This window comes from Myxine glutinosa, chromosome 1 (assembly GCF_964187855.1).
Source record: "Myxine glutinosa chromosome 1, kmMyxGlut1.1, whole genome shotgun sequence".
In the NCBI taxonomy this organism is placed as follows: domain Eukaryota; kingdom Metazoa; phylum Chordata; class Myxini; order Myxiniformes; family Myxinidae; genus Myxine; species Myxine glutinosa.
In genome coordinates this window covers 222,134,221-222,151,541 of record NC_136261.1, presented here as the reverse complement: position 1 = coordinate 222,151,541, position 17,321 = coordinate 222,134,221, and the positions used below count along the sequence as shown (strand labels likewise).

Sequence of the window (17,321 nt, the reverse complement as noted above, 5' to 3'; positions counted from 1 at the left end):
GAGCAGGATTTTAGGACCAGTGGGCTGATGCCGTCTGGTCCAGTTGCAGAATCAGAGTCGAGGTTTGACAAAAACTTCTCCACCTTGTCAGGAGAGAAGGACACAGAATCCAGGAGCAGTTGGGTTTGACTGGGTACGGTGGGAACAGAGAGAGATGGGTTTGGGACACAAGATTTTGAGGCAAACACAGAGTTTAGGCATTCGGCTTTGTCACGTGCGGTGTCAACTGTGTAGCCATTTGAGGTGAGGGAGGGGATGGAGGGGGAACAAACACCAGAAACGGATTTGACCAGACGCCACCAGGATTTGGAGGAAGGGCACAGGTTTGAGAGTTCATTCTTGAGTGTGGAGAGATCGTGCTTCCTGGCACTCCTGAGGGTAGAAACACACTTGTTTCGAGCTTGGTGGAAGGAACTGAGATTGCCTTCAGTTGGATTTGCCTTCCAAGAGGCAAAGGCAAGTTGTTTCAGGGCAACTGCCTCACCACAAGATTCAGTGTACCATGGACGGGAGGAAGGGTAAGACAACTGAAGATAACAACAACAACAACAACATGCATTTTAAGGCCATTTTCCCTGCTAGAGCGGGGGTTAGCCTTGCGGTCCCCATGAGAATCTTCTCCATCTTGCCCTATTTTCTGCATCTCTCCTTGTTAACCCCCTTGCCCGCATTTCTTCTTCCACCATCTTTGGCCAAGTCTTTCTCGGTCTTCCCCGTCCTCTACTTCCTTCTACATTCATTTCCATCACTCTTCTCAACCAGTCACTTTCATCCTTCCTCAACACATGACCAAACCATCTCAACCTGTTCCTCTTCACAACATCAATCACAGGCTCTATTCCCATCATTTTTCGCAATTCATCATTTGTCTTCCTCTCTCTCAACGATACTCCACACATCCATCGAACCATTCGCATTTCCACCCTTTCCAACCTTCGTTGCTGCTCTTCGTTCATTACCCATGTCTCGCTCCCATAAATCATAACACTTCTCACACGTGCAGCATACACCTTTCCCTTCAGCTTCAACGACACTCCCCTCCTCATCAGCACGCCACTCAGTTCCCGAAACTTCTTCCATGCACATCTCACTCTAGCAACCGTTGCCGAGTCTGATCCACCTTCTCCATTCAGCATGTCCCCGAGGTAGCAAAATGTTTTCACACCTTCCAGCTTCACGCCGTCTCCAAGATCCAACTCAACATTTCCTCCATCTGCAGCTCCGTCTGTGCACACCTTACATTTCAATGTAGCTGCCACACTGGTTAATGACCCTCTCAGACCACTACATTTTTGATGAACCCACTCAGCGCACATTGTACATTGAATGGAGTTCACTCCGACACCCTTCCTGCACACAGCACAGGGCCACTTCCCAGTTCTTTCCACTTCACCACATGCTTTACCACTTGCCATCACCTTCGTCTTTCCGATATTCACCTTCAGACCTGAAGACGAGATGGGATAAATCTGTGCATGAGAGAGAGCAGTTTGCTTTGGAAGAATTCCCAGGAAGAATTGATGTCAGAGGCAGTAGAGATGGGAGACCAGTGCAGATGATTGATGGCTGCTTGCAGCCCGTGCCAGTCGGCCTGAGTGAAATGCCAGACTCGTCGACGCTGAGGAGGCTCTCTGAGAATGGCCAGAGAGATGTCCACTTTAACAAGGACATGATCAGAAGAACCGATTGGAGCAGAAGAAGAGCAGCAGACATTTGCAGGGAAGTTAGTCATAACCAAGTCTAGAAGAGAAGATATACTCCATTGACTGAGATCCGGGTCGGGAAATTGACAGATTGTGTCAGTCCCAATGAGTCACAGAAGTCCTTTGCTGAGGTGCCATGGCTGGTGAGAGAGGAACCCACACCCAGCCAGCTTGCATGATGACAGTTGAAGTCACCACATATGAGGAAGAGAGAGTTGGGATGAGTTGATAGAAGTTGGTCCATGTTGTCAGACAGCAAGATGTAAATGGAGTCATCACTGTTTGGAGGACGGAACAGAACACATATGAACAAAAGGTGGGAGCGGAGAGGAAGCCGTAGCCAGAGGTACTCCTCGGGTTGGGGTGGAGAGAGGGCAGTGCAAGGAGAGTGAGGAAGAGAGTTTTTGATAAAGATAGCAACCCCACCACCAGGACCAGGCTCAGGTCTATCATACCGGAGGAGGGAGTAACCAGGAAGAGATATTAAGGAATCAGAGACATCTTGAAGGAGGAAAGTTTCTGTTGAGCAGATCAAGTCTGGATTGTCAGAAGCAACCTGAAGGAAGAGATCAATCAGGTTTGAGCGCAGGCCTCAGATGTTTGAGGTCCATATCGTTAATGAGGAGACAGGGGGAGCATCGGGTGCAGGAGAGGGGAGGGGAGGGATATGGGCAGATGAAGGAGGATCGGGGGAGGTTGGAAGTGCAGTTGATAATGTGTCAGAGATTACAGAAGAGTTACAAGAAAGGGAAGGATGAGGATGAAAGGTTTGATGGTGATGGGATGAGGCACAGTGAGGGGTTCTTTGAGGGGTGGCAGAGGAAAGTAGAAGGTTGGGGCAGGTGGAGGTATGAGATAGAAAGGAGATGAAGTGGGGAGGAGGCAGCTTAGAGAAGGAGGTGGGAGGGGGGAGAATTTCAGAGGGAAGTTAATGGGGGGAGACTTGAAGGGGAGATGGTTGGGGGGAGTTTTGAAGGGGAGGGGTTAGGGGGGAGTTTAGGAGGGGAGGGGCAAGGGGGGTGTTTAGGAGGGGAGGGGCCAGGGGGGTGTTTAGGAGGGGAGGGGCAAGGGGGGTGTTTAGGAGGGGAGGGGCAAGGGGGGAGATTTGGAGGGGAGGGGCAAGGGGGGAGATTTAGAGGGGAGGGGCAAGGGGGGAGTTTAGAAAGTGGATGATTCATGAAAGACGAACATTTAAAACAAATTCGGTTTATTGTGATTTACAAGTTCGCGATCCGTTTAAGAACGATCGAGGAGGGGTGGAATGAATGTGAATTTAGAGCATGTTGTGAGGGAGACGTATAAGAGATTGAATATTTTTTGGAAGTGGAATGAGTTGGAGAGGAAATTGAAAAAGCTTTTTAAATAGGAAGAAAAACAGCGTGTTGTAATATACCACTGAATAAAACACTGCAGGGGAAAGTTTAAACATATTTAAACAGAACCGTGAAGAAAAACAATCTAATATTCACAAAAATACCAATGGGGAGAGGGAGCCTAGAGGGACAACCACGAGTCACGAGTTTCTTAACAGTAGAGCTTCTTAACAGTCTTGGGCCTTAAACTTCCTGATAATATTGTGTATGGTGGACACAGGAACATCAAGGTATCTGGAGATGGACTTGGAGCCTTGAGATTGTCCATGCTTGGCCACAATCTTGTGTCTGACCACCTCAGACAATTCCCTGGTTTTCTTTCTTTTATCCATGCTCATTGCGGTACACACAGTGACACAAAGCAGCAGAATGACTCCGTTTCTCCATTCAAACTGGTTGAATGAGTGATTTTTATATTGCAGGCACCTACAACTCACCACAGGTAAGCTCAATTCCAAAGTAAAGGAGAATCACCTGCTTCAAATCTAATTATTTCTAACAACTTCTAAAAGGTACCAATAATATTGTCCGGGCCATTTTAGGATTTATGTGTGGAATAAGCTAAAGTTTCGTAATTTTTTCAGCTTTTATTGTTTTGTTTCACTGCAAACCAAAGAAATACATATGTGGATACCATGTGTACCTTTTTTTTCTGGAAGAAATGGTCTCTCTCTCTCTCTTTTAATTTTAATCTCCAAAATGGTTCAATTTTCTGGAATAAATGGTGCATTATTTGAAAAAAGTGCAAGGCTGCCAATATTTTTGCCACGACAGTATGGTTTCTTAACAGATGTCCCAATATTTTTGTTCCAGTTACTTTATATTAGAAAGGACAAACTTGCCAGATATGTAACTTGTGTGCTTATTCTTCTTATCCTTGGCCAGTAGTTCTTTATGAAGTCTCTGTCCTTCTTCAACCTCAAATGCACGTGTCAAATCCTCTGTTCGCCTTTGAACAAATGCAGTCATTTTGGAATATTAAAACGTCCATCCAGAGGGCAGCATATTAATAACTTCACTAAAAATTGGAGTACAGGAATAAAAGTCCAACAACTTATATCCAGATAAAAACTCACTCAAAAAGTACCCTTTGCAGCTTTTGTACAAAATACAAAATTCATCATTAATTTTTAAATCACAAGAACTACAGTCAGGATAACACATTTAAAGGCAGAAAATATTTTCAGGCAAAAATAGAGACAGAGAGAAAGAAAGAAAGAAGTAAAGAGAGTACAGAAATAAATAAGTAAAGAGAGAAGGAGACAAAGAAAGAGGGGAGAGAAAGATAGAAGGAAAGAGGAGAGAAAGAGAATGTAAAGAAAGAGAGCAGGAGAGCAGGGAAGGGAAGAGAGAAGAAAAGTGAGAGCAAAAAAGGGAGAGGAGGAAAGGGAGAAAGAGGGGGAAAGAGGGGGGGACAGAGGGGGGAGAGAGGGGGGGAGAGAGGGGGGGAGAGAGTGGGGGAGAGAGGCAGGGGAAGAGAGAGAGGGGGGGGGAGAGAGAGGGGGGGAGAGAGAGGGGGAGAGAGGGAGGGGGAGAGAGAGAGGGGGAGAGAGAGAGAAACCTGCCCAATAAATTGGATCACAATGAATTTGGATCAATTTGGATGAAGCCAATTCAAATGGATCACAATAACTGGCACAGGGGCACTGTATCAGCAACATAGCCGTGCTCCCAGCAATGATGCAACCAGCATCCACAGGCCACATACAAAATAATAATAACCTCCTCCCCACCCACCCTCATTCCCTAACATCTTCTCTTCCAAACCCACGATATACTAAAGATCCCACGGTGTCTTTTTCGATGAGAAGGCGAGTTATCGCCAACACTGATAGTTAAATTCCATGTTCTGGCCCTAACCTACAGGGGGAAATGCACGCACAGTGCAGCTGCGCTTCCAGCATTGATGCAAACAAGTTGCCACATGATACACACAAACCAACCAATGGCTGTGTTAATTTGTCACTTGCCGACCAATGTTCTTGTAATTAAAAAGTATGCCGATGTCTCCTAATGGATTTGTCCTGCCTGTTTTAAATGTAAAAGTTCTTTCAGTCTTTACCACTTCTCTCCCTCTACCAAATAACTTTCACTAGATTAGATGAAGAACGAGTTACCTTTCTGTGAAATCAACTAATATATCATGTATTTGTGTCTCCCCCCTCCTCACCATCCCACCTCCTAAGTATATGATGAATTTTTATTTGGAAAACAATGAAAGTTTCATACAAAATAGTTATATACTGTAATGTTAATTTTGACAAGTTCTCATATTCATGACAGCTGAATTTGAACTTTCATTTGCTAACGAGTGATGAATTAATGACGCAAGTGGAACAAACCTGAACGCAGCTTCATTGAGAAATGGTTGTTGAGCTGCAAGGTAACGTCTTAACGTGTCCTCCAGCTTGGGAATAGGCAGTCTGCGTGAGAGAGGGAAGTGGAACATGAGCACCAGCTTCAATGGAAAGCAATATGTTTCACCACCGTCACAGATGTACACAATTTGGGAGAACCACACTAAAACGATGGCTAGATGGTGGTGCACTGGCTGTTTGAAGGCCTGTAGGTCAGAGTGAGATCGAGGAATTTTCTGGAAGTGGTTCAAATGAAAACAGAGAGATTTGGGACTTGCTCGGACTCCGTTGAGCAAAATTTAGTAAAAGTTTCCAAAGTTTAGGATAAATATTCCCACTAATTATGACGAGTTTTACTATTAAAATGTACACACTCATCATATATTAATGTATTGCTATCATGGATTGGCATCTTTGGAATTCCCATCTCACGTGGCTCATGATGCTCAGATCCTTGGTTACAGCCCAATGTGCTATGATAATTTACCAATTCCTAACAAGTGTCATGTAAAAATACTGTACACTGATCTTGTATATATAAATAATGTGAACCATGGTGTCTGTGCGTGCGTTTGTCTGTCTCCCGTTTACGGAGGCCGCTCCTGTCTCCCATTGAGCATTTGAAAAGCTCAATCACTTTTGAAATGACAGGAGAACAGGCATGAATAACGTTGATGTCAAATAGTATTTTGCAAGCAGGACATTTTGCCCTCTTTTCAGATAAAATTTAACTCCGCTGCCCAATATTTCACTGCCATTTAGCAGTTGGTGGAATAAGCAACTCAGAGCTTTGGTTTTGAGTGAAACCAAGAATGCAGCACAATTAACCCTTTTAAAGTTCTTGAATTTTTTTTTGATAGATTAACGTAAACCTTTACCATCACTTGGGTCGGGTACTTTTGTTTGCTTTAACATACAGTCATGTGAAAAAGTAAGTACACTGACAACAACCCTAACCCTAACCCCATGTAAAGTTTTGACTTTTTCAACATATTTCAACATACAGCTATTTGATCTTCATTTCAACAATATTGATAGATAAAGGTGATATAATATAACAAATATTATGAAACATTTACATTTTGTAGTCCATTGTATAATTTCAATAAACATAAATGCAAATTTCGCATGTGGAAAAAGTAAGTACACCCCTACATTTATCACTACTTCAAATACCTAAAATTAGAATCAGGTGCACCAGCTCAGGTGCAAATGATTAGAACATCGTTAGAGGATCTTGGAGGAACCTGTCTTATTTAAACCTCAGATATTTAGTTTGGTTTGCTCTTTGTTGTTGAAGTGTGCGGCGTCACCATGCCTAGATCAAAAGAGCTCTCTGATGCCTTCAGAAAGAAGGTTATAGATGCCTACGAGTCTGGGAAGGGATTTAAAAAGATCTCCAAACAATTTGAAATCAATCATTCGACTGTCCGGAAGATCATCTACAAGTGGAGAAGATTCCAAACAACTGCCAACTTGTTCAGGCCAGGCCGCCCCAGCAAGTTCAGCCCGAGAGCAGACCGCAAGATGCTGAAAGAAGTCTCTAAGAACCCCAGAATGTCATCACGGGACCGACAGGTAGCTCTTGCCACTGTTGATGTCAAAGTGCACGAGTCTACCATTAGAAAGAGGCTGCACAAATTTGATCTGCATGGAAGGTGTGCCAGGAGGAAACCTTTGCTGTCCAGAAAGAACAACAGGGCAAGACTAAAGTTTGCCAATGAACCCCAAGGCAAATACCAGCACTTCTGGAACAATGTGCACTGGACAGATGAGTCAAAGATAGAGCTATTTGGCCACAGTACCAGAAGACATGTTTAGCGAAAACCAAAGACAGCCCTTGACCACAAGAACCTGATACCAACTGTAAAGCATGGTGGTGGAAATATTATGGTTTGCGGGCAGCTTTGCTGCATCAGGGCCTGGGCAGCTCACCATCATATAATCCACTATGAATTCTTCATTGTACCAGATGGTGCTTGTGGATAATGTGAGGCCATCTGTCGGAAAGTTGAATCTCAACCGAGGGTGGACCTTGCAACATGACAATGACCCTAAACATACCAGTAAATCCACCAAGGAATGGCTGAAAAGAAAGAAATGGAGGGTTCTGGAATGGCCAAGTCAAAGCCCAGATCTAAATCCCATCGAGATGTTGTGGGGGGATTTGAAACGAGCTGTGCATGCAAGAAACCTTTCAGCTGACGAGGAGGGGAGTGTTGTTGAAGCTGAAGGGAAAGGTGTATGCTGCATGTGTGAGAAGTGTTATGGTTTATGGGAGCGAGACATGGGGAATGAACGTAGAGCAGCAACGAAGGCTGGAAAGGGTGGAAATGCGAATGGTTCGGTGGATGTGTGGAGTATCGTTGAGAGAGAGGAAGACAAATGATGAATTGCGAAAGATGATGGGAATGGAGCCTGTGATGGACGCTGTGAAGAGAAACAGTTTGAGATGGTTTGGTCATGTTTTGAGGAAGGATGAAAGTGACTGGTTGAGAAGAGTGATGGAAACGAATGTGGAAGGAAGTAGAGGACGGGGAAGACCGAGAAAAACTTGGCTAAAGATGGTCGAAGAAGAAATGCGGGCAAGGGGGTTATAACAAGGGGAGATGCAGAAAATAGGGCAAAATGGAGAGGTTTGTCATGGGGACCGCAAGGCTAACCCCTGCTATTGCAGGGAAAATGGCCTTAAAATGCCTGTTGTTGTTGTTGTTGTTGTGCATGCAAGAAACCCCTCAAACATCACACAGCTGAAATAATTCTGCATGGTGGAGTGTGCAAAAATTTCTCCCAGTCGATGTCAGAGACTGGTAGACAGTTATAAGAAACGCCTACTTGAGGTTGTTTCTGCCAAAGGGGGCAATACCACCTATTCGAGCCAAGGGTGTATTTTTTTCCACATGCGAAATTTGCATTCACGTTTATTTAAATTATACAATGGACTACAAAATGTAAATGTTTCATGATATTTGTTATATTATATCACCTTTATCTGTCAATATTGTTGAAATGAAGATCAAATAGCTGTATGTTGAAATATGTTGAAAAAGTCAAAACTTTACATGGGGTGAACTTACTTTTTCACGTGACTAACGAGTTGTGGTACACCCGCTCACTGTGGGACTGGCAGGAAGGGCGATTTCTCTTTGAAGTATATAGATTACAGTCGATCTATGGTCGGGTCTCAAGAACATCGGATGCGTGTTCATTTACCAAGTTTCTTGTGAAGAGCGCACCAAGTGGTTTAAGCATTCGAGCAAGCACTCCATTCAAAACCATTAAGGAACGGCTGACTTGGCAAGCACTGCTTGGTAAATGAGCACACCCTGGTCTTCCTCCCTTTCAGTTTCGTGTTGAACAGCAGGAAGGAGTTTCAAAAGTTCGCTGCGAAAAACGCCACGGTAGCGGCAGGAAGAGCCATGTTATTAACCCAACCTTTGTGGGGTATGCAGAGTGCAGTAGATCTTCGCTCAGTTCTGCAAGTAAAACTTATCTCACAGATGTCGGGATTCCTCCAAATTTCTTTATTTAGTGTTATAAAGAGCATTCGATTATGTATACAAAAAAAAAGAAAAGAAAAAAAAAGCGACTGTTTAAAAAGCTAATCATACATGTTTGTGGTTTATAATATTTTTACTTCTGGTGGAGGCCGTTGCTCCCACGAAAACGCCGTGATAAGCTATTTATAAACGTTGACTCGACGTTTGTTCAAGGAGGAAAAACCCCCTGGGGAGGTGGGATATTATGGGTATTAATTATGTTTTGTAATAACATCCGAAAAGATTCTCTCCGAAAAGATCGACTGGACAACCCTCCCATCTACTTTCTCAACAATCCTCTCCAAGAAGTTCTGTCGCTCAAGCTTTTGGGTCTCACCATCTGCCATGATCTTTCTTGGGAAAACCACATTTCCAAGCTGGCCTCCAAAGCCAGTCGCCGACTGGGCATCCTCCGTCGTGCGAAGTCCTTCCTAGGCACACCTGAGCTCCTCACCACATACAAGGCTTTCATCCGCAGCTCAATGGAATACTGTTCTCCCCTATGGGCTGGTGCTCCTGCCTCACACCTGGCTCGGCTTCACGCTGTTGAATCCAAAGCTTTCAGAATCATTGGAATCTCCCGCGATGAAGCTATCTCTGAGGGCCTTTCACTCACTCACCGCAGGCAGGTAGGTGGTCTTTCTGTCTTCTACCGACTCCTCTCCGGCCTTGCTCCCCCAGCTCTCTCTGTGCTCTGTCCCCCAAATATTCCTACAGGTCGCACAAGATCTGCCAGCCACCCTCTGATGGTTAAACTGCCGAAATCTCGGCTCTCTGCTCACCTTCACTCTTTCATTCCTCTTTTCTCCCGCCTCTGGAACAAACTCCCACACTCACTTCAATCACACTCCTCCCTCCAGGTCTTCAAAACAGCTGTTCACCACCATCTCTTATCTTCCCCCATCCAAAACCTTGATCTTTTCTACCCCCACTAATTCACCCCAGATCCACCTTGTTTGAAATTCCAACTTCTTTCCTGGAAGTCTTGGCAGTGTCCATATGTTTTATACCTCTCCCACCCCCCCCCCTTCCCATGCCTCCCCCCCAAAGCCCTCTCCCTCCCACAGTTCTCTCGATGTCTCCATGTCTCTCGGTCCCTGCTCTCAAATGTTGTGTTTGTGTCCTTCCCCCTCTCTCCCCATCTTGTCTACCACTCCCGATGTTATTTGTTTTGTGTGTCTGTTTGTCTTTCTGTGTGATTAATGTTCGCTCTTTCACGAGCCTCGATCTTGTATACAAAAAAAAACAAAACAAAAAACAAAAAAACAAACTAATATTATGCTATTATCGTTTATTTTTTTTTATTAGAAGCGGCCTTGGAAAAACACCACGATAAAGCTAACTTAACATGGATATACACCTCAACATGCAACCCCATTGACGGCAATGGCGGGGAAAATCTGCTCGGGGGAGAAACCCCCCTTGGGGAAGGGGGCAAATTAATGCACTACAACCTTCATTATCCTGTCAAGTTTGGTTGAGATTCGATAAGTAACGACGGAATGTATCGCGGTCAAAAAAATCATCAACCAGACAGGCAGACGCCAAATTGCATATTTTAGTACGATGTCCTTCTTATCCTTGTGCAAGTTTGGTGTTGGCTTCACATGTTACAGTCTTGAGTTTGAGCCCCTGTCATGCCATTGAAATAACATCAGATGGGTTGACTCAGCCTGTCATCCTTCCGATGCTGATGCGGCAGTGTTGCTTCCAGAAAATGATGCAACCAACTACCACAGGCTGCATATGAAACAACATCCTCGTGTGACTGATGTATGTACTCGCTCCTCCATGAACCTGTTTTATGTTAGGTAATTGACACATTAAAGTGAACTCTCCATGTATGAAAAACTATACACATGACCGCTGCTTGGACAATACCCCAGCTGGCTTTCAGTTCGTATTATTAGAGTCCGAGTTAAAAATAAATAAATCAATCCTAACTATGTACAGCATACAGAGTGGGGCAAAGGTTAGGAAGCAGTTGTTCTTACTTACTTACTGAATGAACGAATGATTGAATGAATGAATCGATGGTTAGCATTTCGGCTTTTTGAAATCATATTGCACGATCATTTTTGGGTTATTTGTCATCAACAATAAACCATCAACTATATTCAGGAATGAAACTATTAAAGTAACCTTGGCCACATTGTCTTATACATTGTAGATATAGTTTTGTTTTAACACAAATAATACCAATTGTAACTAAACATAAGAATGATGTAAAATTGAGTGGGGGGTTGAGAAAGTCATTGAGATTTTTGGGGCATGTCAGTCGTTGGACCCACTGGGAACCTGCAACGCAGTGATACCTGCTGCATGGTCGGGATGTCCGTGACCATACCCTAAACTTACTCCCCTCACTGGCTTGCCAGTGGAGAAGACCGTGACATGAAGCAAGACTAAAAACAAAACCTGACAAAGGACGGTGAGCTCCCTTTGGGAGCCAATTGCTAACCCAGTAAGTGGATGGTGTCTCTGAGAAAAACACCCATCTGGTTAGACCGCTTCATCACAACTCAAGTAACCGAATGGGGCAGTGCAACACTTGATGGAGCATCTTTGATTATGGATGTGTTGGGGAAGAGAAAGGACAGACCATAACTGAGGTGGAAGCAAGTCAAGTGGTGGAGAGGAATATGAGAGAATTGGGGTGCAGAGAGAGGATGTTGGTGATAGAAAGGTGTGGAGAGGAAAAGCTGGTGTGGCCAACCCCACAAGGTGTCGTTAATTGGAGGCAGGAATAATAGTAGTCGTATAGTAGTAGCAGCTGCAGCAGTAGTAGAAGTAGATGACTAACAAGACAAATTGACAGCCAACTGGATATTGCCCAGGCAAATAAGTTTATATTTTACTGCAATGTGGATATTTTGCACAGATGGAGACGACACTTCAAAGTGCCAGCATCAAAACACGAAATGGTGAATCTGGCTGCGATTTGAGATGCCATGTAACGCACACGACACATGACACACAACAGTGATGGCTAGTCCTTGCCAAGAAGTGTGCACAGGCACCTCTGAGCTGTCGAGTCTGGGTTTGAATCTCGTCCCAGCTAAAAACGGCCAACCTGGAGGTTCTAATGCAAGGCGAGGCGCATCAATGTGTGTGTTGTCCCTAGGATGGACGTTAAGCTCAGCGTCCACTGGCATTAGTTGGTGGATATTAAAGATCCCACAGTGTGGGATCTCGTAACTGGACCTGGAACCGTGACAGCAGGCGACTGGACCAATAACCACGAGAGCGTGCGACTGGACCAATAACCATGAGAGCGTGCGACTGGACCAATAACCATGAGAGCGTGCGACTGGACCAATAACCATGAGAGCGTGCGACTGGACCAATAACCATGACAGCGTGTGGCTGGACCTGGGACCGTGAGGGCATGTGACTCGACCTGGAAACGTGAGGGTGTGCAACTGGATCTGGAAACACGAGGGTGTGCGACTGGACCTGGGACCACGAGGGCATGCAACTGGACCTGGAACCGTGAGGGTGTGCGACTGGACCTGGAACTGCGAGGGTGTGCGACTGGACCTGGAACTGTGAGGGTGTGCGACTGGACGTGGGATCGTGAGAGAGTGTGACTGGACCAGGGACCGTGAGGGTGTGCGACTGGACCTGGAACCATGAGGATGTGCGACTGAACCTGGAACCATGAGGGTGTGCGGCTGGAGCTGGGACCGTGAGAGAGTGTGACTGGACCTGGGACCGTGAGGGGATGCAACTGGACCTGTAACCGTGAGGGGATGCGACTGGACCTGGAACCGTGAGGGTGTGCGACTGGACCTGGAAACGTGAGGGTGTGCGACTGGACCTGGAAACGTGTGGGTGTGCGGCTGGACCTAGGACCGTGAGAGTGTGTGACTGGACCTGGAACTGTGAGGGTGTGCGACAACCTGGAACCGTGAGGGAGTGCGACTGAACCTGGAACTGTGAGGGAGTGCGACTGAACCTGGAACCGTGAGGGTGTGCGACTGAACGTGGAACCGTGAGGGCGTGCGACTGAACCTGGAACAGTGAGGGCGTGCGACTGAACCTGGAACCGTGAGGGCGTGCGACTGAACCTGGAATCGTGAGGGCGTGCGACTGAACCTGGAACCGTGAGGGCGTGCGACTGGACCTGGAACCGTGAGGGCGTGCGACTGGACCTGGGACCGTGAGGGCGTGCGACTGGACCTGGAACCGCGAGGGCGCGCGACTGGACCTGGAACCGTGAGGGCGCGTGACTGGACCTGGAACCGTGAGGGCGTGCGACTGGATCTGGAACCGTGAGGGCGTGCGACTGGACCGGGAAACGTGAGGATGTGCGACTGGACCTGGAAACGTGAGGGTGTGCGACTGGACCTGGAAACGTGAGGGTGTGCGACTGGACCTGGAAAGGTGAGGGTGTGCGACTGGACCTGGAAACGTGAGGATGTGCGACTGGACCTGGAAACGTGAGGATGTGCGACTGGACCTGGAAACGTGAGGATGTGCGACTGGACCTGGAAACGTGAGGATGTGCGACTGGACCTGGAAACGTGAGGATGTGCGACTGGACCTGGAAACGTGAGGATGTGCGACTGGACCTGGAAACGTGAGGATGTGCGACTGGACCTGGAAACGTGAGGATGTGCGACTGGACCTGGAAAGGTGAGGATGTACGACTGGACCTGGAAACGTGAGGGTGTGCGACTGGACCTGGAAACGTGAGGGTGTGCGACTGGACCTGGAAACGTGAGGGTGTGTGACTGGACCTGGAAACGTGAGGGTGTGTGACTGGACCTGGAAACGTGAGGCTGTGCGACTGGACCTGGAAACGTGAGTGTGTGCGATTGGACCTAGGATCTAGAGCATGTGTCCGGACCGCTAAGGACACAATGGGATCTTTATCGTCCACAAACTAATGCCCGCAGACGACACACGCAGTTTAACATCCATCCGAAGGACAGCACACACATTGATGAATCGCTGTGCCTGCTGTTGTTTCGTATGCAGCCCGTGGCTGCTGGTTGCATGATATTACTGGAAGCTCGACTGTGTCGCTGATGCAGTGCCCCTGTTCCCAGGAATTTGGTACTCAATTTCCAGACTTCGGAAAGACGACAGGTCGAGTCAACCCACCTGGGGGCATTTCAACAGCATGGCAAGGGTCCGAACCCAAGACCCGAAGATCTCAAGCCAGCACCACCAGGTTTACCCTGCCTGCGACTGGAGAAACACCGGGATGACAGTTTATAGCTGGGTCGGGGTAAACCAAGGTGAAAAAGAAACAGGTAAAAGGGAGGATAGAAAATGGATTGTGAAACGCACCGTGGAAGGCTTTTCTGGAAATGCAAGGTGGGAACGATGCTTCGATGTAAATAACCGGGATCCGAAGCCGCCAACGAGGCCACCGGTCGACGCTGAGTCGCGACCACGCAGTGCGGACTATGCATGCTGAGGAGGGGCCGACGGCACGAACATGGAGCTCGGCTTGTGGAGCAGCACGCGAGGGCCAGCGTTGCGCCGGGGCGACGGCTCATCGACACGAGCCTCCCTTTCCGAAGTACACAGCGAGCGGTCACACTCACAGATATGAGCGCAGCTGCCATTGTATTGGTCGGGAAATGTTGGTGAAGAACGACAAAGACGAGAGGAAAGAATAAGTAGGAAATTCAGTTATAAATGGTGCAATCGTGCTTCAAGGGCGGAGTAAAGCAAGTGAGAGCCAAGAGGAACACAAACTCGATCCCGAAATCACTTCACAGTCAACTTCCGGCGATCGGGTTCCGGGTTCCGGCAATCAATATTTATTATTATACCAGCCGAATGCACCCGGCATTGCCCGGGTTCTTTTTGAATGAATTTACCACTACTAGTACCCGACTGCAAAGCCGCAATGAGCCGGCGAAGCCAAAGCCTCTTGCCACTATTTTACCCCTCACTATGGCATCAGTAGGTTAGGTAGTTGGTAGTAGGTAGGTAGGTAGTTGGTAGTAGGTAGGTGCAGTAGGTACCGTACCTAGATCAAAATGACACCATTTGCATTCTGGATGAGTTGAAATTTGTAAAATTTACTTTGAAGGAACTGCGCTCCAACGCGAGTCGAAAGAATTGACGCGACCAAAGACGGAATTCGTCCGAGTTGCTTTATTGAAACAAAACAGCTCAGGTATTCTGACAAGCCCGTTTTTCGGGCAACAATATATATACACATTTATGTCGGGAAGTTTGCCCGGCAAAAGCTATACCGGGCATGCCCGGGTATCAAGGGCGAGCCTTGGAAAGGCGAGTCTGGACCTGCCCGGGCGTGTTTGGCTGCGGCCTGGCAAGTCGAGGCTGGGCGTGCCCGGGCGCTCTGGGCGAGCACTGGAAAGGCGATAGCGGGCATGCCCGGACGCTCTGGGCGAGCCCTGGAAAGGCGATAGCGGGCATGCCCGGACGCTCTGGGCGTGCCCTGGAAAGGCGATAGCGGGCATGCCCGGACGCTCTGGGCGAGCCCTGGAAAGGCGATAGCGGGCGTGCCCGGGAAAGACGAGACCGGGCGTGCCCGGGAGGTTCGGGCGTGCCCGGGAACAGTGAGTCCGGGCATGCCCGGGAGAGGCGCGTCTGGCCGTGTTCTGGCCGGTGCAAGGCGATTGTGTACATCCAGCGGTAACCGCTACACACGCCCCTCCAGAATCGACCTGCACCGGCAGGATCAATTTAAGGGGGGTCCGGATGACCCGGCCGAAGCGACCCCTGGAGGGTCGTGGGGAGGGGTCTGACGTGGTGGTGGGTGGTCGAGCGGGGGGAACTGTGGACGGGGGGCGGCCTCGCCGCGGAGGAAGGGCCAACCGTGGTGGTCGGTCGATGTCCATGTGCGCCGGTTTGAGGCGGTCCACAGAAATCCGGTCCGGCCGGCCGCCGAAGTCGACGATGAAAGACTTGTCGCCCCGTCGCAGGACCCGGAAGGGCCCGTCGTACGGCGGCCGGAGTGGCCCCCGGTGCGCGTCATGACGCACAAAGACGTACTCCGCTGTGCGAAGCGCCGGGGGGACGTAGGACTGGGGGCCACCGTGGCGGGACGTCGGCACGGGGGCAAATCGTCGGGCGGCCTCCTGGAGGTCCGAGCGCTGGCCAGCGGCGGACCAGGGACTGGTAGCGTCGGGCACGAATTCGCCCGGGACGCGGAGCGGCTGGCCGTAGACGAGCTCGGCGGCGGACGCCTGGAGGTCTTCCTTGGGGGCCGTGCGGAGGCCCAAAAGGACCCACGGCAGCCGGTCGGCCCAACCGTCGTCCTGAAGGCCGGCCATGAGTGCGGCCTTCATGGAGCGGTGAAACCGCTCGCACAACCCATTGGCTTGGGGGTGGTAGGCCGTGGTGCGGTGCAGCGTGACCCCCAACGAACGGGCGACCGCGCCCCAAAGCTCAGACGTGAACTGTGGGCCGCGGTCGGATGAGATGTCCGCTGGTGCGCCGAAGCGCGCGACCCAGGTGGCGATGAACGCCTGCGCCACGTCGGCGGTGGTGGTGGAGGTGAGGGGCACGGCCTCCGGCCACTTGGTGGTCCTGTCCACCATGGTGAGCAGGTGGGTGAACCCCCGCGAGGGGGGCAGGGGACCCACCAGGTCCACGTGGACGTGGTCGAAACGCCGTTCAGGCACGGCGAAAGGTGCCAGCGGGGCCTGGGTGTGGCGGTGGACCTTGGCTCGCTGGCAGGCCGTGCAGGCGTTGGCCCAGTCGCGGATGTTTCGTCGAAGGCCGTGCCAGACGAAACGCGCCGACACCAGCTTCTGAGAAGCTTTCCGGCCCGGGTGAGAAAGGCCGTGGATGGAGGCGAAGATGCGGCGCTGCCAGGAAACGGGCACGATGGGGCGAGGCTGGCCCTGGGAGACGTCGCAGAGCAGGACGGTGCCCGCGAAGGGGATGTCGGCCAGGCGGAGGCCCGTGTCCGCCACGCGGAGTGCCTGCACCGAGGTGTCGGTGGTCTGGTCGGCCGCCATGAGCGTGAAGTCCACGCCGAGGTGGACCGCGTTCGCGCTGGCCCGCGAAAGGCAGTCGGCCACGGCGTTGTCTTTGCCGGCGACGTGCTGGATGTCCGTGGTGAACTCCGACACGGCGGAGAGGTGGCGCTGCTGGCGGGCCGACCACGGCTCCGTGACCTTAGCCATTGCGTAAACCAATGGCTTGTGGTCGACGAAAGCCGTGAACGGGCGGCCCTCCAGGAGGTGTCGGAAATGGTGAACGGCCAGGAATAGCCCGAGCAGCTCGCGGTCGAACGTGCTGTAGTTTAACTCGTTCGGCCGGAATTACCGGCTGAAAAAAGCGAGTGGCTGCCAAACCCCGTCCACCCATTGCTCATGGACGGTGCCCACCGCGTAGTTGGAGGCGTCCGTAGTG

General features: G+C 49.4%; 1 protein-coding gene across 3 annotated transcripts in view; it reads right to left on the bottom strand.

Annotated features, from left to right (window-relative positions):
* The window catches only part of CPT2 (carnitine palmitoyltransferase 2), an 84,037-nt gene extending 69,314 nt beyond the window's left edge, over positions 1–14,723 (bottom strand). The window contains exons 1-3 of one of the 3 annotated variants that reach the window (XM_068127507.2): positions 14,271–14,723; positions 5,419–5,499; positions 3,919–4,025 (exon numbers count right to left, since the gene is read on the bottom strand). In XM_068127507.2, coding sequence (XP_067983608.2) covers positions 3,919–4,025; positions 5,419–5,499; positions 14,271–14,551 — 469 coding nt within the window. In that variant the 5' untranslated portion in view covers positions 14,552–14,723. The remainder of the gene's footprint in view (positions 1–3,918; positions 4,026–5,418; positions 5,500–14,270) is intronic. The other 2 variants (XM_068127515.2, XM_068127524.2) reach the window with 2 other exon arrangements.
* Between the last annotated feature and the right edge of the window lie 2,598 nt (positions 14,724–17,321).